Below are 21,367 nucleotides of genomic sequence, written 5' to 3' on the forward strand. Positions count from 1 at the left end.
GCTTTTGATACATCACATCAGCACAATTTATAAAGTACTGATTGCAAATCCACTGCCTCGGTCCGTTAGCAGTAAATTGGGGATGCAGTATGAGAACTAAAATCCTTGATTTACAGTAAGTCACCTTATGTTTGTTTCTTAACATGATCTTGACAAAAGCTAAAATGTATTTATTTATAACTTACTCATCCTGTATTCGCACAGGTGGGGCGGCAGGTAGCCTAGTGGTTAGAGCGTTGGACTAGTAACCGGAAGGTTGTTAGATCGAATCCCCGAGCTGACAAGGTAAAAATCTGTTGTTAACCCACTGTTCCTAGGCCGTCATTGTAAATAAGAATTTGTTCTTAACTGACTTGCCTATTTAAATAAAAAATATAACAGGTAATCCTACTCTTTTAGAAGGGGCACAAGTTCTAAATGCCACAGTGCAACACAGTTGCTGGGGGTATCAGGAGAGTAAGGGCTAAGGAATTCTTTAGATTGGCCATGGAGATCACAGAGGGGGGAAACAGGGATGGGACAGCCTTTAGAGTGGGACTAGCACCCCTCCTATGGACAGCATTAACATAAACAACCAATCCCAAATAAAATTTTATTTTCTGGTTAGATTAAAAGGAAAAGGAGTCCCATAATCAACGCAACACAAAAGGGATTTCTATCCAGTTATGTTCAAATTAGGGATAATTCAAAACAGCTACTGCATGTCCGTGTACAGTTGAGGTCGGAAGTTTACATACATTTTAACCAAATATATTTAAACTCCGTTTTTCACAATTCCTGACATTTAATCAGAGTAAAAATGATTATGTCTGTCTTAGGTCAGTTAGGATCACCACTTTATTTTAAGAATGTGAAATGTCAGAATAATAGCAGAGAGAATGATTTTTTCAGGTTATATTTATTTCATCACATTCCCAGTGGGTCAGAAGCTTACATACACTCAATTACTATTTGGTAGCATTGCCTTTCAATTGTTTAACTTGGGTCAAACGTTTCGGGTAGCCTTCCACAAGCTTCCCACAATAAGTTGGGTGAATTTTGGCCCATTCCTCCTGACAGAGCTGGTGTAACTGAGTCAGGTTTGTAGGCCTCCTTGCTCGCACACACTTTTTCAGTTCTGCCCACAAATGTTCTATGGGATTGAGGTCAGGGCTTTGTAATGGCCAGTCCAATACCTTGACTTTGTTGTCCTTAAGCCATTTTGCCACAACTTTGGAAGTATGCTTGGGGTCATTGTCCATTTGGAAGACCCATTTGCGACCAAGCTTTAACTTCCTGACTGATGTCTTGAGAAGTTGCTTCAATATATCCACATAATTTTCCATCCTTATGATGCTATCTATTTTGTGAAGTGCACCAGTCCCTCCTGCAGCAACGCACCCTGACAACATGATGCTGCCACCCCCGTGCTTAACCGCTGAGATGGTGTTCTTTGGCTTGCAAGCCTCCCCCTTTTTCCTCCAAACATAACGATGGTCATTATGGCCAAACAGTTCTATTATTGTTTCATCAGACCAGAGGACATTTCTCCAAAAAGTACGATCTTTGTCCCCATGTGCAGTTGCAAACCGTAGTGTGGATTTTTATTGGCGGTTTTGGAGCAGTGGCTTCTTCCTTGCTGAGTGGCCTTTCAGATTATGTCAATATAGGACTCGTTGTACTGTGGATATAGATACTTTTGTACCCGTTTCCTCCAGCATCTTCACAAGGTCCTTTGCTGTTGTTCTGGGATTGATTTGCATTTTTCGCACCAAAGTACATTCATCTCTAGGAGACAGAACACGCCTCCTTCCTGAGCGGTATGACGGCTGCATGGTCCCATGGTGATTATACGTGCGTACTATTGTTTGTACAGATGAACGTGGTACCTTCAGGTGCTTGGAAATTGCTCCCAAGGATGAACCAGACTTGTGGAGGGCTACAGTTTTTTCAGAGGTCTTGGCTGATTTCTTTTGATTTAACCATTATGTCAAACAAAGAGGCACTGAGTTTGAAGGTAGGCCTTGAAATACATCCACAGGTACACCTCCAATTGACTCAAATGATGTCAATTAGCCTATCAGAAGCTTCTAAAGCCATGATATCATTTTCTGGAATTTTCCAAGCTGTTTAAAGGCACAGTCAACTTAGTGTATGTAAACTTCTGACCCACTGGAATTGTGATACAGTGAATTATAAGTGAAATAATCTGTCTGTAAACAATTGTTGGAAAAATTACTTGTGTCATGCACAAAGTAGATGTCCTCACTGCCTTGCCAAAACTATAGTTTGTTTAGAAGAAATTTGGTGGTTGAGTGGTTTAAAAAATGAGTTTTAATGACTCCAACCTAAGTATGTAAACTTCCGACTTCAACTGTATGTATGATGAAGTTGCTGATGCATATGGGAAGACTGTTTGTATAAATAACCCCATGCATGTTTTTCCATGTTATTTGGGATTTGATAACTGGGTAAGACTGGTAGGCGTGGTGCAGCTAAAAAGAGCCCGTAACAACCCATATGTGGTTGAAAACCACACCAGAGGATTCTGGGCCAGTGCGGTAGAAGTGGGGGAGTGGATGTGTATTTTGGGGGGCCACCGCTCTGAATTCTTAGCGTCATACTAGCCATGATGCAGAAACAGAAGGCATTCAACCCTGTCTCAGTACTATAGCAGTCATATACAAGTCAACCGTGTACATGTTGTTCTGAGGCTAATGTAGCTTTAGCAGCTAAACCTGAGGATATTGTCGCAATAGCTGCTAACTAGCTTTAGCACCTAAACCTGAGGGTAATGTAGCATTAGCCACTAACTAGCATTAGCAGCTAAACCTGAGTGTAATGTAGCATTAGCCGCTAACTAGCATTAGCAGCTAAACCTGAGGGTAATGTAGCATTAGCAGAAGGATAGATGTCTCATGCTCTGGCACGCTGCTTTTAGGCCCTGAAAACCTGCCAATAGTGCTAGATGGCACACACATGCATTTAATGGATGTTGTATAATAAAGATTTATTAGGCTGGTATTTGGATTAGACTAGCAGTATTGATATGCTCCTCTCTGATAGCACTTTTTAGAGTAAAAAACAACAGAACAAAGAATTTCCTATAGGTTTCAGTGTTCTCCTGGTAACAGAACCAAGCGTTGGTTTCAGAGTGTCCTCCACGTGTGCTCTGATGTGTTAGTTAATGAAGGAGGTAGATGTATCCACGGTAATATGGGTGGGTTTACACAGCAGGAATAATGCAATCACACAGTCAGGCGAGTTGGCCCTGGGCAGTGAGTGGGGCTCGCTTACCTGGATCAGCAGTGGGTGAATGTGCCACATCTGGGACGATGGCGCCCGTAACCCTATCCTCCCCCTGGAGGACCTGCGGGCACTAAAATCAGATATGGTGAGAGCAAATACAACAGGGGTGACAAACTCATTCCATGGAGGGCTGAGTGTCTGCTGGTTTTTGGTTTCTCCTTTCAGTGTGTCCAATTAAGACCTAGACAACCAGGTGAGGGGAGTTCCTAACTGATCAGTGACCTTATTTCATCAATATAGTACAAGGGAGGAGCGAATTAGTTAGACACATAACATACAGTATCTAGAAGACAAAGGGCTGGATTCAATCCGTATCACTTTAGTGTCGCGGAAGACCTGCATTAAAATGTAAAGGTAATTCCTGAGATATGCAGCGTTTACCATGAGTGAAATCTCTGCGATGGTGGGAACATTGCCTTTAATTGTTAATCGCGCTATGAAGCGGATCTTCAGCGCCAAGGACTGTATAGAGCCGCTAGTGTGTTGTATTTAAAGGGGACCCAAGACAAGAGACAACGTCATTAGTCTAAAGCAGTGTCCTTTCCTTGTCTCCTTTCCTTTGAACTGATGTGAAAACACTTGACAGCAGGACCTCCCTAGTAGGAATCCCCCATGTGGATTCACCCACACTGTCTTATGTAGCAGATAAAGGAAACGAGGAGAGGAAGCCAAATTAGACTATTGAGATGCACCCGAGGATGATTTCTCACCTGATAGGAGTGTTGAATTCGTTTGGCGGCACATTTCTCAGCATACTCTTGAGTCGAGGGGTTGGGACAGGGATGTTCACTGGCACCGCTTAACTGTTATATGTCATCTATATAAACTGAGGCTGGCCGTGTGAAGGCCCCTCGTGCACTTACCAGTACTGTAGTGTGTGCATGTGTGGGTGTCATTATGAAAAGGTAGACATTCTGTATGTGTATTATTTCAATGTAGCCTGTGATACAGAAGAGAGATTAGGAGTTGATAGGACCAGATAAGAGAAGAAAGAGAGAGAGGAGCATACTGTATGTTGAGTGTGTGTTTGTGTGTTGTGCAAACCCGTGATTTCACTCAGTGACCAAAATGCACCCTCTGATTCACACACTCGTCCAGCTTTCACGCTCCACTTCTCTCTCACACACACACACAAACACACACACACACACACACACACACACACACACACACACACACACACACACACACACACACACACACACACACACACACACACACACACACACACACACACACAGTTCAGACATTTTCCTATCCTCCATTCCTCCACATTACGTAACATTGACAGACTCCCCACAACAGTACAAACAGGACACCCACACTAAGGTCAGGGGTGTGATGAGGTAACAAGGACAGGAAGAGGAAGGAGGGGTAACCATGGAGACCAGGGGATATAGAGGAAGTGACCACACAGAAGCATACATTACTGATCTGCTCCTGTGTCTTCCTCAGTCTCTGTTGCTCTGGTGTGTCAGATACAATGCTGAAGCCTCTGCCTTTGCTATCCTCAAAGTCCTTTTTGTATTTCACCTGAAACAAGAGACAGGGATGAGATTTGAAAAACGACTTAGTCGTAAAACTTTGCCATTTGAAAATCCTTCCTTCCCACGGTGGTTCTAAGCTGCAACACAATAGTCTGACAAGTGTTGTGATGGGAAAGAGAGCCTGCTGTTTTGAACTGAAGATACCGGGGTAAAAAGAGGCTGGTCTAAAACAAATTAAGTGTTTTGTTTGGAAATAAGCCGGTTAGTTTAGGTTTGTTCTTGGTTCCATTTAATCTCTGAAAATATTTAAAAATACAGTTGTTTTGTAGTCCCTCTCATCGCTAAAGAGCAAGACAACAATTCCGACAAAATGATTCTTGATTCAAAGCCATTCATCTTGTAGATACCCACACTATACAATAGCTTTGTGTAGGGAACATATTAAACGCAAATTAGAATTAAACCTTCATCTTTGACTATTGGAGTTGTGCGAGCTTTATTCTCCAACACTTTGAAGTCTCATATCATGACATAAGCTCTTACATAAAGTATTAATGTGGCACACCTGATCGTTTTCTTATTGTGTGGAATAATTATACTTTGTCAAGGGCACACTAGGAATCATTCATACATCACTAGACTGCTAGCTATATAGGATTGTAAAGAAAAGCAAAGGGAAAGGGTGATGTACAACAATGCATTCAACTGAAATGTGTCTTCCGCATTTAACCCAACCCCTCTGAATCAGAGAGGTGCGGGGGGCTGCCTTAATCGACATCGGCACCCGGGGAACAGTGGGTTAACTGCCTTGCTCAGGGCCAGAACAACAGATTGTCATCTCAGGGATTCGATCCAGCAACCTTTTGGTTACTGGCCCAACGCTCCTACCCACCAGGCTACCGTTAGTCAAGGCTTCATGTTTATTATCTATGCATAGTCACTTTACCCCTACCTACGTGTACATATTACAAATTATATTATTTTGTGTTAATACATTTTGTTTAACAAGAAATACAAAAATCTAAATAATGTAGGGGTCAAAATTATTGATACCCCTAAAGATTCTTATAAAGTAGTCAAAAGTTTTGTATTTGAAAATAAGAAATTTGTATGTTTCTAAACACTACATAAACACTACAATACATTAATGTGGATACTACCATGATTACGTATAGTCCTGAATAAATCATGAATAAGGATGAGTAAGAGCGTTAGAGGATCAAAGATCATACCCCCAAGACATGCTTTTGACTACTTTATTTTGATTTCCCTACTTTATTTATAATAATCTTTAGGGGTGTCAATAATTTTGACCCCTACCTTTTGAGCAAATAAATTATTACATATTCAACAAAATCTCTTTCTATTATAAAATATAATTTCAACAACAAAAAAGTGCATACAGTATAGCTCAGTATTTGAATTATTTATTTTATAGAGTCATTATTACTCATCATTATCAAGGGTGTCAATAATTTTAGACCCTACTGTATAATTCATGCAAACACGAACAGACAGAGCTAGGCTACTGAGGCCTACAATAATGAAGAGTGTAAACCTCATGGACAGAATGGGTTATTCATTTATCAGTCTACCCAAGAGGCTTTAATGTACATGTTTCAGCTGATTTCTCTCAAAGTAGCCTATCAGTGGCGATATTCTGTCCTTCAGTATTAATAGTCTATTATTGCTACTGTTATGTAAGGCTCAACCTGTGATGTATGACTCATATCATTAGCATGTCAAATTAAAGCTAGAAAAACACAGGTTGATAAATATCCCAGACGTTCATGTTTCTGGCTGAGGGACTGGCTGAGGTTCTCAGACAGCACAAGGGAATGGCTGGTACGAGGGGCAGTTCGTTCCACTAAGCTTGCATACTTAGCAGGGCTGGAGAAAAAGCCTGCATACCTACTACAAGTAGCTAGAAGCTCACCAAGAGCTAGGGTTGGCCACCCTGTTACACATCAAAAACCATATGAATTAAATCCAGCAGTCTTCTCAGCTCTGGGTTCTGCTGGGTGACTCCCTGAAAAGTGTCAGATGTACAGCAGCGGAGGCTGCTGAGGGGAGGACGGCTCAGAATAATGGCTGGAATGGAGCGGCATCAAACACAAACCATATGTTTGATGTATTTGATACCATTCCCGTCCTCCCCAATTAAGGTGCCACCAACCTCCTGTGATGTACAGATGTACATTACATAATAGATCCATTATGCAGACGTTTCATAGTGTACCAGTGTGCTTTGATGGAAACAGACAGGTAGATACGTTAACAGAGCATCTCAATTGGTGTGAAGAGGCTCGTGTTTATTTGTGGCTCTAGGGCAGGTGCTGTACATGGTAAACAACAGTAGAATGGATGTGGTGAGAAAGGCATTGCTTTGCTCCTCCGTGATAGTCGATAAGCACAGTCACTCACTCACACTGACCGCCAGAGAGACAGAGAGAAAGAGAGAGAGACAGAGAAAGAGAGACACCGGGGTAAATTACTCTAGTAAATCTCTGATGGTAAATTACACTGTCAGGTAATAACAGTTCCTTTTATTACAGCATCCATGGCTGGTGCCGAGAGAGACGGCAATAATACACACAGACCTGGCTGTTGCTCTACACTGAGGATGTCCTCAGTCGGGTTTGAGGACAGGGATCGATATGAGTAGGTATCACCGACTGGGTTTGCAAAGAATTGTGGGCTGATTATAGAGGGAGGCATGGCTACCTCACATGGTTTCTCTGACACATAGCATCTCAGACCATCTGGTAACAGAGCGGGCAACTGCACGGCCATTGTGGGGGTGCTTGGCCGCCAGACAATAATGAGCAGGGACCAACATGATCTCAGTGACTGTGTCAGGGTCACTCAGCCAGTTAGGACAGCACTCTGAGGGGACAGAGAGGGAGGATTATCCCAGGCCAGTTAACAGACAAAAGCTGAAAGTGCATCAGGAGTGAAGGCACCAATGCCACAACACACTCATAGGACAAAACACAAATGAGGATGAACACTCAATGTGCAAGAGCTAGTTCTGTCAGTGAGAGACTGGAGTGTTCGATAGACATCTATATTTTGTGTGTGTGTGTGTGTGTGTGTGTGTGTGTGTGTGTGTGTGTGTGTGTGTGTGTGTGTGTGTGTGTGTGTGTGTGTGTGTGTGTGTGTGTGTGTGTGTGAGAGAGAGTGAGAGAGTGAGTGAGAGAAGGTGAGAGACTGTGAGAGTGAGAGACTGTGAGAGTGAGAGACTGTGAGAGTGAGAGACTGTGAGAGTGAGAGATGCCCCTGTGAGAGTCAGGCTACAACAAAGGAGAAGAAGGAGAAAAAAAACAAGGGAAATCAAGCGTGAAAGGTGACATAAGAGTCAGACATTGTTGACCGACTCCTCTAGGGCATGGGCATTCCACCAGAAAGGCTGACATGTTGTGTCTAGAAATGACTCAGATGTGAGCCAGTTTCAGGCTAAAAGATAACAGTCATACCTAGAGAGCCTAGCTTAGAGGGAGTGAGTGCTGTATGACTGTCCCCCTGACATAGAAGACAACTTGTTCTGACAATGTCCTCTATACTACTTCATCTCTCCACCCTCACTTAACAGGCTGTCTGATTTTCTAGTGTAGGCCCAAGTTACAGCAAATATCACACCAAATGTTAGTGTACTTCACAGGAGAGGCATTTGATCGTAAACATGTATTTTTTATCAAAATGCGTTTTTGGGCAGAAATGCCTTCTGGAAGTTTCATGTGCCTTAATAAAACACTTGTATTCCGTAAATACAAATAAAAACATTAAATTATGAGCATAGTTGGTTTAGCCATGGAAAAAGACAGGAACCTTCCTGCTAGCCATGATTGGCTGAGATAATGGATGGGTTGGACATCCGGGAGATGAGTTTGGATTGGTCTGTCATGTAGAATGCTTCTGTCTATAACGTGAGCTGTTCAGTATGTGTTGATAGTCCTTTCTACTGTGCCGTTTTTGAAAGATTTAACGTTAGCCATCGAGAACTACAAAAGTTTTGCTACTTTTCTCAACAACATTGATGCCCTGAATTTAGCAGGCACTATTGACAATTGGAAAAAGTGATGGGCTACTTTCTGCACATGCCACGGTCAGTGTGAACCTGAGTGACTTGACACAACGCTGGCCAAACAAGATGTAGCTACAAACAAAACAGTTAAATGGTTCCAGTCTGCCGTGAGCGTTCATCCATGTATACAGGTAAGAGTCTAGCTACATTTATAGATATAAGTTTCAAATTTAGTCAGAAAGTCGTTTTCATTGCAAGTTAAAGCATACTGTTAGCTAACTAGCGAACGTTAGCTTTCCGGGTCGCTAACTAAAGTCACGTCTATGATCTGTGTAGTAATATTATTCTAATCAGAAATCCATTTGCATTGCTAGTTATAGCCTAATGTTAGCTAGCTAACATTGAACCTGGTTGTTTAGCTTTAGCTACCTACAGATTCATACTACAGCTATGACAATGTTTGTATTGGTAGTAGTATGAGGTGGGATTATGTCGGTTTATTGTTTAGCTAGCTAGCTACATGTCTGAACAAAAGACTCTACTTTGCCAGATGATTACATGACCCATCAAGTTAGCCAGGTGTGTCTGAGGGTGATTACGGCCATCTATTGAATTTCATGAACATGTGTACATGTCTAGACAATAGTGACCCATCCACTCAGCTAGATGTGGCTGGAGGGGGGGGGGGGGGGGGGGGGTTATAGCATTTCCTTCACATGACCCATCAATTTAGACAAGTGTGTCAGGTAAGCTTCATCTAATAATTATACAATATTTATACTATATTTTGGGCACACACTGTTTTTGATATTGCTACTGTGCAGGTAACAATTTCACTGCACCATTTACACCTTCTATATCCTGTGCATGTGATAAATAAACTTTGATTTTATTTGATATAGTGTGTGTTTACCAGACACATTAATGTGAAGAACAACATGATTTGCACCAAAGTCAGATTAGGATATAGGCCAAGGACTAGATAGCGTATTTTTACCTGGAGTTTTTCCTTATTGTAGGCTACTACTTTTACCACTTTAGTCTTAATCTTTGTTTGTTTACTAAACTATTCACTCTGTTTAGCACATGGCCCCATATGTGAATCATTAAAGAGATGGGTGGGGCTAAGGCTTAAGAGGGTGTGAACGATACTGATTGGGTTTAGACAAAGAAGATCTCTCCAGGAGGTGTACCAAACATTCAAGGGCCATTTTCTCAAAAGTGGGGTTGCCCTTGTTGGAGAGAATGCGGTCTATTGAGGGCGGACCACTCTCATATCTTTTGGTCCTGCCCCGCAATCGAAACTTACTGGGGAGAAATAAGATCTAACATTGGAAAAATAATGGGATTTGACATAGAACAAACATTCATTTCTTTGTACTTGGGTGAAATACCAGATAACTTACACAATAGAGAAAAGTACCTCTTGAAGGTCCTACTGTCAGCCAGTAAAAAGGCTATCACTAGGAAATGGCTACAAAAAGACCCTCCCACAGTGACACAATGGATAGACATTGTAGAAGAAATACACCACATGGAGCGTATGACCTTTGCTTTAAGAACTCAACAGGAGAGAGGTCAGGAATACTGGGAGAAATGGGTTTCATACTTGGAAAAGGTCTAATTCAAAGATGCTAATGTAACTAATATGATGATATGATGATGAAGGTAAGAAGTGCACTGTAACTGCCAGATCATTTTTGTTCTTTTATTTTACTTTATTTGTACTTTCTTTGTGTTCCTACAATAAAAACAAAGTATAAAAAAAAAAAAGTGGGGTTGCAATTGTATCAACTTTCAAAAGCAGAAATACTTTCCCATTGTTTCTCAACTGCAGTGTATGATATACCATTTTCTAGCTCAGAGTCTCTACCGATCCCCGCATTAGCATCATGCTCCATCTACTTTGTCTCCCTGCTTTCTGCTCATATCCTGTCATCAAAATAATGAAAATACCTAAGGAGATCGGAATTCTGTTCTCCTTAAAAAAAAGATTGTGATGCACCGAAAATAAACAGGTAGAAACAATTACTGGTGTAGTTCGAAATTAGGAGTAGGAATGTTAAAATAGATACTCCAACAACACATTTTTTTAAACACTTGATCCTATCTTTTTGGGGCCATGTAAATAGAACCATAGGTTAATCAGGGAAATCTCCAGTGGAGCCGGAGCCCTATCGGCCCCTTAGATTAGTTACCTCAAGCTTAAATAACCAAATTACTGATGCGCCACCGCCTTTGAGAATGTGCTCCAAAAAACAGGCCAAAGAATGGATTGCTTGTGTGCGAAGCAGAGACAAGATGGTATTTTCCTATCCATTGGTTGTTACAGTGTGTGTGTGTGTGTGCAATAAACCCTAATGCACTGATACAGTTGGATGAATGTTGACATACAGTAAAGTGATTGTGTGTGGCTCAGTTGCATGGAAATGACTATCAGGATTGTAGGTTCGATTCTCACTGGGGCCACCTACACAAAAATGTATGCACGCACTACTGTAAGACGCTAAGAATAAAAGCCTCTGCTAAATGGCACGTATAAGTAACTAACAATGAAATGATCTGTAGTTACAGAGTACATAATTTGATCAGTGGCTATGGATACATGACCCTATGTGAGAGTGGGGGAATGGAATCTGCTGATGATTAATACAAGTTATACAATCCAATAATCTGTATGAAGAGGATGATGAGAGTACCTTGATGATTCTGATAGTCAGAAGCTCATCATTACAGAGGAATCGCTGAGAGCCTTGCTTGTGAATACATATAAAGCTATCCATGTCTCCAGACTAGAGGTCGACCGATTAATTGGGGCCGATTTCAAGTTTTCATAACAATCGTAAATCGGTATTTTTGGACACCGATTTGGCCGATTGTTTTTTATTTTATTTATTTTTTCACCTTTATTTAACTAGGCAAGTCAGTTAAGAACACATTCTTATTTTCAATGACGGCCTAGGAACGGTGGGTTAACTGCCTTGCTCAGGGGCAGAACGGCAGATTTTTACCTTGTCAGCTAAGGGATTCAATCTTGCAACCTTACAGTTAACTAGTCCAATGCTCTAACCACCTGCTTTACATTGCACTCCACGAGGAGCCTGCCTGTTACGCGAATGCAGTAAGAAGCCATGGTAAGTTGCTAGCTAGCATTAAACTTATCTTATAAAAAACAATAAATCATAATCACTAGTTAACTACACATGGTTGATGATATTACTAGTTTATCTAGCGTGTCCTATAATCGATGCGGTGCGCATTCGCAAAACAAGACTGTCGTTGCTCCAACGTGTACCTAACCATAAACATCAATGCCTTTCTTAAAATCAATACACAAGTATATATTTTTAAACCTGCATATTTAGCTAAAAGAAATCCAGGTTAGCAGGCAATATTAACCAGGTGAAATTGTGTCACTTCTCTTGCGTTCATTGCACGCAGAGTCGGGGTATATGCAACAGTTTGGGCCGCCTGGCTCGTTGCGAACTAATTTGCCAGAATTTTACGTAATTATGACATAACATTGAAGGTTGTGCAATGTAACAAAAATATTTAGACTTATGAATGCCACCAGTTAGATAAAATACGGAACGGTTCCGTATTTCACTGAAAGAATAAATGTTTTGTTTTCGAGATGATAGTTTCCGGATTCGACCACATTAATGACCTAAGGCTCGTATTTCTGTGTGTTATTATGTTATAATTAAGTCTATGATTTGATAGAGCAGTCTGACTGAGCAGTGGTAGGCAGCAGCAGACTCGTAAGCATTCATTCGAACAGCACTTTCGTGCGTTTTGCCAGCAGCTCTTCGCAATGCTTCAAGCATTGCGCTGTTTATGACTTCAAGCCTATCAACTGGTGTAACCGATGTGAAATGACTAGCTAGTTAGCGGGGTGCGCGCTAATAGCGTTTCAAACGTCACTCGCTCTGAGACTTGGAGTAGTTGCTCCCCTTGCTCTGCATGGGTAACGCTGCTTCGAGGGTGGCTGTTGTCGATGTGTTCCTGGTTCGAGCCCAGGTAGGAGCGAGCAGAGGGACGGAAGCTATACTGTTACACTGGCAATACTAAAGTGCCTATAAGAACATCCAATAATCAAAGGTATATGAAATACAAATCCTATAGAGAGAAATAGTCCTATAATTCCTATAACAACTACAACCTAAAACTTCTTACCTGGGAATATTGAAGACTCATGTTAAAAGGAACCACCAGCTTTCATATGTTCTCATGTTCTGAGCAAGGAACTTAAACGTTAGCTTTCTTACATGGCACATATTGCACTTTTACTTTCTTCCCAAACACTTTGTTTTTGCATTATTTAAACCAAATTGAACATGTTTCATTATTTATTTGAGGCTAAATTGATTTTATTCATGTATTATATTAAGTTAAAATAAGTGTTCATTCAGTATTGTTGTAATTGTCATTATTACAAATAAATACATTTTTTTATTGTTTAAATCGGCCGATTAATCGGTATCAGCTTTTTTTGGTCCTCCAATAATCGGTATCGGCGTTGAAAAATCATATTCGGTCGACCTCTACTCCAGACACATGTTTGATGCCTTTAGATGATCTGCAGTGTTTATGACTGCAGAATGAAAGCAATACAGCTCTCTGTAGACTAGAGATTCAGGGTAAACCAAATCAGACAAATCCTGTGAGTGAGCTCCCCTCCCTCCCTCCCTCCCTCCCTCCCTCCCTCCCTCCCTCCCTCCCTCCCTCCCTCCCTCCCTCCCTCCCTCCCTCACCTCCCTCACCTCCCTCCCTCCCTCACCTCCCTCACCTCCCTCTCTTTGACGTTCCTGTCTCTTCCTTTTGGCTGTGTTCTGAGCCAAAGGACTGGCATGTGGACAGACACCCAGTGTGTCTGTGTTTCTTTGACAGATGGGCCCTGGCTGTGTGTCCCTGTACAGGCAAGTTAGGGATCTGACAGCCAGATACAGGCAGAAAGGGAGGTATAGTAAAGGAGCAAAACACGGGAGTGGTGTTTCACTGGTGTGGCTACATATTACACCTCTGTGACGACATAGAAGTTTGGATCCTCTAGTTCCTTCATTATTACAATGTGTTTTCCAGCCCAGCACCTGAAAGTGATGTGAATTTGACGACATACATAAAAATTGAAGGCCATCTCACCTGGCTCTGCAATTCACTCTGATGTCTCAGTCTCAGGTTCTCTGGGGTGTCAGTCACAATGGTGAAGGACTGCTTGGGGTAGTGCCTGGAGAGAGAGAGGGTAGGGAGGTACATATGTGAATACTGAACTACTGCTATGAGAAGACGATTCCTCTCCTTTGCACAAATTATTTTCTCTTATAATCTAATGGCAAAGAATGGAGACATTTTCATGTTTACCGTCCTTAATGTTAAAGTAGGAAGTCAGCTAATTGATTCCCAAAAGTCAAAGTGTCATGTATATTTGAGTGCAAGGTTGTCTCCTACATTTTGGTTATTCACAAAGGATCTAGCTTTTCAGACCCACAATTACAACAACTGAGTCCTATTGGCATATGGACAACTTTTAAGAACAATCATCAAGTAAAATGCTCCCAATAAACATCCCCCAAAAGCCCAGATATACACTGTGTTGAGAATAGAAAATGTAGAATGTGAATAGGACTTAACAGGCACATGCAATACTTGCTAAAACAATTGCCTATTGAAAAGTCTAAAAGCTGAAAGTTCAGCTATGACCTGATGACAACATTGAAAAAGGGAGACTTTGAATGACCTGAACAAAGGTGACAAACATATCACTGTTACATGGGAAACACTAGGCTCTGCCCACAGCCTTTTGGTTTGAATGATGGAATGACAACTCAAAGCAAAAGAGAAAATTGCGCACACACACACACACACACACACACACACACACACACACACACACACACACACACACACACACACACACACACACACACACACACACACACACACACACACACACACACACACACACACACACACACATATATATATTGGTCTTCTTGAGCTTCAAGATTGCATGTTTGGTCCAAGTAAAGTGCAAATTGGTTAAATAAAACTTATTGTTAAATGAATGTATGATGAAAACATAAAGTAAAAGTCTTTGGTTGGATAGGGTTCATGGAAATCACACCTAAACTATCCCTCTGATATGCCCCATGTCCAATGAGGAAATAGGAGGCTGAATCTGTGTCTGTGTTTGAGAGGGTGCTGGAAGGGGATGAAGGGCCCTTGAATGTGTTTGCCTGGGAGGGATAGAGGGACAGAGGTAGGAAAGAATGGAGGGATGAAGTGGTTGACCACACTTCATCCCGCACAGGCTGTGACTAAGGATGCCAGGGGGAGCTGGCAAAAGTCCCAGACTGTACACATGGGAGTCTAGAGAACATCAAAAATAGAGAGATGGACAGAGTACTGAGAGAGATAGAAGGCCAGATAGTGAGAGAGATGGACAGAGTACTGAGAGAGAAAGAGAGAGAGAGAGAGAGAGATAGAGAGAGAGAGAGAGGGCCAGATAGTGAGAGAGATGGACAGAGTACTGAGAGAGAGAGAGAGAGAGAGAGAGAGAGAGAGAGAGAGAGAGAGAGAGAGAGAGAGAGAGAGAGAGAGAGAGAGAGAGAGAGAGAGAGAGAGAGGGCCAGATAGTGAGTGAAATGGGCAGAGTACTGAGAGAGAGAGAGACAGATAGTGAGAGAGATGGACAGAGTACTGAGAGAGGGCCAGATAGTGAGAGAGATGGACAGAGTACTGAGAGAGAGAGGGCCAGATAGTGAGAGAGATGAACAGAGTACTGAGAGAGAGAGGGCCAGATAGTGAGAGAGATGAACAGAGTACTGAGAGAGAGAGGGACAGATAGTGAGAGAGATCAGTTGATTGTTGTAGATGACTGAGAAAGTGACAGAGGCTGAACGAGAGAGATGGAGGAGATCTCTTTCAGCACAGTTCCAACAGCTATGATGGATGCGTAACCAGGCCAGCTCCGCTCAGTAGTGTGAAAAGCTCTTAGTAGTTGCTAAAGTTGTTGAGTATACATGTTGATGAGTTTTTTATGGTATGAATAATATTGGATTAATTTATCTTTCATATTTCTGCATGTTTTGCGATTTCCACAAATAAAATTTAAATAATATTTGTTCTAAGACATCAAAAACAAAAACTTACAATGGTAGATTGTAAACAACCATTCTCCTAACAATAACCACAAGGCTAGGGTTACATGGACCAAGGTTTTCACACTGAATGCTTGTTACTACTGTTATAGGCCCCATCTGTCTAACTTTCCTTATTTAAAACAGTCTGGCAGAAGACCAAGCAACCACTTGTGTAAACATTTTAAGTATTGGAATGAAGTTTGTGAACGGGAAGGTAAAAAGCAGCTTATTTAAGTTGAACATGCAAAGTACTGGAACATCGCTCACTAAATGTAGGGGTAAAGAGAGGAACTAGTGGTAAAGAGAGGTACTGGAAGTAAGGGGTTGGTGCCCACAGGTTCTTTACAGACGGGTTTCCCAGGTCTTAAAAACAGTAGAGCGACGTAGTCTCAATGGTCTAGCGATCAGTGCCGCTGCCCTCAGAACGCACACGTAACAGTGCCGGGGTGGGTTCAAATCTGACCCACTGCTTACACTCCCTACTCCAGTCTTCAACTGGCTGTCCTATTGATAAAATACCAACTCCTTAAAAGGCTGGAGAGCTGTCATTCAGAACAGTGCTGAGAGGATATTCAGCCGCACAGTCTTGGTGTTTTGAGGGGCTCTGCTTCCCATTCTCTTTCAGCCTCATTCCCTGCCATCTCTCTCAAAGGGTTTTGCTGCCAATATACCCATCAACCTTTAATTTGTGGTTTTCCTACTTACACTGTACAGAATTTGATCCATGTGTTCTCCTGCTACCTGTCTAAAATACCAGACCCCTCAGCATGACCTCAGTAAGACCCTAACGACCGCACTGAACACTCACTCAGCAAGAGCTATCTTGTGTTGTAATGAAACAAAACAGGCTTTGTCACTATGTCGCCACAGTTCATAAGATTTCCCAACTGGAGAGGATGGGAGAGGGAATTTGAATAGATGTCTGTTAACAATGACGTTGTGGAAGCAACCATTCGGGGCATTATTCTACAACTACAGTACAAATTCAAGCCCCTGATTATTAACTTATCCATGTAGCTCAATGTGTTAGACATTAAACAAAGATTGTGGGTGTGATAAGGGTACATTGTAAGTTGTTCTGAGTAAGAAAGAACATTTGCTAAAATGGTAATCTCGTTGTATTTTAAATTTGTGTTACTGTTCTTGTCTATCAGTGTATCAGTGTTTTACTACTTGACATGTTTTATGTTTTTGTGTGGACCCCAGGAAGAATAGCTGCTGTTTCGGCAAAAGATAATTGGGATTTGAATAAACCAATGAACCATTTCCCCTCTCATACGATCCTCTGAACAACAAAGGGAGCAATGTCAGATGATGAGTCAAGAGCTTCACCAGAGTACAGTATATTGACCTCACACTAATAGAGCTTCACCAGAGTACAGTATATTGACCTCACACTAATAGAGCTTCACCAGAGTACAGTATATTGACCTCACACTAATAGAGCTTCACCAGAGTACAGTATACTGACCTCACACCAACATTACAGAGCTTCACTAGAGTACAGTATACTGACCTCACACTAACATTACAGAGCTTCACCAGAGTACAGTATATTGACCTCACACTAACATTACAGAGCTTCACTAGAGTGCAGTATACTGACCTCACACTAATAGAGCTTCACAAGAGTACAGTATATTGACCTCACACTAACATTACAGAGCTTCACTAGAGTGCAGTATACTGACCTCACACTAATAGAGCTTCACTAGAGTACAGTATACTGACCTCACACTAATAGAGCTTCACTAGAGTACAGTATACTGACCTCACACTAACATTACAGAGCTTCACTAGAGTACAGTATACTGACCTCACACTAATAGAGCTTCACTAGAGTACAGTATATTGACCTCACACTAATAGAGCTTCACTAGAGTACAGAATACTGACCTAACATTACAGAGCTTCACTAGAGTACAGTATACTGACCTCACACTAATAGAGCTTCACTAGAGTACAGTATACTGACCTCACACTAATAGAGCTTCACCAGAGTACAGTATACTGACCTCACACTAATAGAGCTTCACCAGAGTACATTATATTGACCTCACACCAACATTACAGATCTTCACTAGAGTACAGTATACTGACCTCACACTAATAGAGCTTCACAAGAGTACAGTATATTGACCTCACACTAACATTACAGAGCTTCACTAGAGTACAGTATACTGACCTCACACTAATAGAGCTTCACCAGAGTACAGTATACTGACCTCACACTAATAGAGCTTCACCAGAGTACAGTATATTGACCTCACACTAATAGAGCTTCACTAGAGTACAGTATATTGACCTCACACTAATAGACCTTCACCAGAGTACAGTATACTGACCTCACACTAACATTACAGATCTTCACCAGAGTACAGTATATTGACCTCACACTAACATTACAGAGCTTCACTAGAGTACAGTATATTGACCTCACACTAACATTACAGATCTTCACCAGAGTACAGTATATTGACCTCACACTAATAGAGCTTCACCAGAGTACAGTATATTGACCTCACACTAATAGAGCTTCACCAGAGTACAGTATACTGACCTCACACTAATAGAGCTTCACCAGAGTACAGTATATTGACCTCACACTAATAGAGCTTCACCAGAGTACAGTATACTGACCTCACACTAACATTACAGAATCATCATTGTCTGAAAAAAGACACAGACAGGTAGCCCCATGGGAGTACACAGTTAACCACAGCCTAGGTCAACTCAAACCAAGATAGCCACCCAAAAGATCCACTGCTTTTCAGTGTGTTGTTGCGGATAAGACATATCTATGGAAGGCTTTACCACTGTTATTGTGTATTGGTGACACTAATAAAGTCTGTCAGTATGTAACATCACTTTCCACACAGCAATTACTTCCTGGAAACAATCTGTTGAGATCCCTTAACACGTCTCTAGGGGACGAGCTACACAATACAGGGAGGATGAGGAACAAGAGGACCAATGAAGTACATCGACTCTTCTGTTTCTCTTCCTCTATTTCCAGCTCATTTTCACCACTGGTACCACAAATGAGATGTCAGTAGTGTTGTTTAACTCCTGGCCTAGAGGTTCCAAGTACTGCTGCTTGTTCTTTTTACACATTTACATTTACATTTAAGTCATTTAGCAGACGCTCTTATCCAGAGCGACTTACAAATTGGTGCATTTATCACCACACACCTGGTGTCCCAGGTCTGAACCAGTCACTACACCACTCTGTTTATGTCACGGCTCTCAATCAGTTCCTCATTAGAGGTTTGGCCCCTCAGGCCAGGAGTTGAATAGTCCTGCCACAGGGCATCTAAAAGACGTTAAAAAAAAGACAGGCAAACAACTTGGTCCCAGTGGTACTATTCCGGAAAACCAAACTTGTAGGTAGAGTGCCTTCAAAACAAGCATTCTCCCTCTCTGTCACAGGAGCGGAGGCTCAGAGAAAGGTTTCATGTGCGGCTTTGGTTACCGTCTCTTGGGCATGGACAGCTAAAAGACCTGGGGAGAGGAGAGAGTGTATGTGTGGGTGGCCTGTGTGGATAAGTGAGTATGTGTGGGAGCTCTGTCCTCTACAGGTCCTCTGTTTAGCTGCCTCTACCTCCCCCTCTCCAGGCCTAGAGTTACACTTCAGTGGCCCCAGTCTCCATTGACAACGCTGGACACTTTGTTTGGGCGGCGCAACTCAATCCCCTGAAACAAAGGCCCACTCTGTGGGATGTCATACACTCGCTCGGCAGCCAAGGTACCTCTTCCTTGGCCAGAATAAAAAAGAAAGGTACAATAAGCTATTTATCCCTGGACTACAGAATTAAAAAACCTCCTGGAATGTGAGATCCCCCATTTTTTCCCCCTGTTTGTATTTCATTTACTTTGAGGTTCTTACCATGTCCATTTTTGTCCATGTGGTAGGAATATTGCTATATTGGAGCAGAATGGAGACAACAATCAGTTTGACCTTGAAAGAAATATGTGATTGCCACAACAAAATGAGCACAAATAACCTCTGTTATATACGTGTTGCCATAACAGCTGAGAACAAGTAACCTCTTAATAAGGACCAACCTGGATATACAGACAGGAATATACAGGCCAAAGCACATCCACTCGCTATGGTAACAATGTTTTTACTTTAGCCACATCTGAAACAACTAAACAAACAGATTGCTTTGTGTGTCCTTGCGTCAGAAAAACAGTAAAAGATTTTAAAAAGTCATAAAATGTGGCATATCAAGAAACGCCTAGTTCCAACCACATTCAAACTTCTAGTTAAACCTCCCAGCATAGCCCCTGTCTGGGGAGTAAGGTGTGGCCTATAACATCAACTGCATGGCCGTTATACAAAAGATCACAGTAGGAATCAAACATTTGGTTCTTGTTTTGGTATGCTTCAAAACAGTCAATCTCTAAGGTCTACTAATTCAAAGGGCCAGATGTACCAGGAGTTTTTCCAATAGGTGATTGAAAATGAAAACAAAGCTCTCCAGCCATTCCACTTATTTCATGTATTTCAGTCCGAGCCCATCTGATTCAACCAATCATGACTTGATGATCAGGGGAATCTAGTGTGTTAGGTCTGCAATAGATCAAATATGTCTAAACTGGGGGTAGTTGAGGAGAGGTTTGGGACACACTATAGTATCAAATATAGGTATTTCAGTGAAAATCACAACTGTCACTTTCTCCTGCCTCATAACACAAGTTTCCAATTGGCTCATTCCACCCCTCTCCTCTCCACTGTGACTCTTTCCCAGGTTGTTATTCAGAAAGTGAACATTCTCAAACTGACCTTGTAAAATAACGTTGAATGCATAATGTGTTGGCTCAGGACAGATCCAGAGAAATGGGATCGTTAAGAGGAGGGAACGATACGATGACTTGGCTTGCTGCCATTTACTGTGGGAGGGATTCTTAACCCAGGAAACAGAGCAAAAGTCAGTTCAAACGAAGCATGAGAGCACACTGCTCACACACACACACACACACTTTTCATGCTGGCTTGAACACAGACACACATATATATATATATATATATATATATATATATATATATATATATATATATATATATATATATATATATATATATATAGCATACTATATAACCATCCAAATATGCACTAACTAGCATGACCTCTAAAATGGACCCCCAAACCAACGCCCGCACGGACACACACAGTATTCTTCTGAGTGCTGCAGCCTGCATTATAGTGCATTTGGAAAGTATTCAGACCCCTTCCCTTTTTCCACATTTTGTTACGTTACAGCCTTATTCTAAAATGGATAAAATAAAACATTTTCCTCATCAATCTGCACACAATACCCCATAATGACAAATCGAAAACAGAAATACCTTATTCACATACAGTTGAAGTCGGACGTTTACATACACCTTAGCCAAATACATTTAAACTCAGTTTTTCACA

General features: G+C 41.6%; 1 protein-coding gene across 1 annotated transcript in view; it reads right to left on the minus strand.

Moving 5' to 3' along the window:
- LOC120050998 (LIM zinc-binding domain-containing Nebulette-like) overlaps positions 1-21,367 on the minus strand; it is a 112,612-nt gene that overhangs the window by 64,802 nt on the left and 26,443 nt on the right. The window contains exons 3-4 of the mRNA XM_038997567.1: positions 13,942-14,026; positions 4,714-4,821 (exon numbers count right to left, since the gene is read on the minus strand). Of these exons, the coding sequence (XP_038853495.1) occupies positions 4,714-4,821; positions 13,942-14,026 (193 nt within the window). The remainder of the gene's footprint in view (positions 1-4,713; positions 4,822-13,941; positions 14,027-21,367) is intronic.

Source organism: Salvelinus namaycush, chromosome 7, assembly GCF_016432855.1.
Source record: "Salvelinus namaycush isolate Seneca chromosome 7, SaNama_1.0, whole genome shotgun sequence".
NCBI classification, from domain to species: domain Eukaryota; kingdom Metazoa; phylum Chordata; class Actinopteri; order Salmoniformes; family Salmonidae; genus Salvelinus; species Salvelinus namaycush.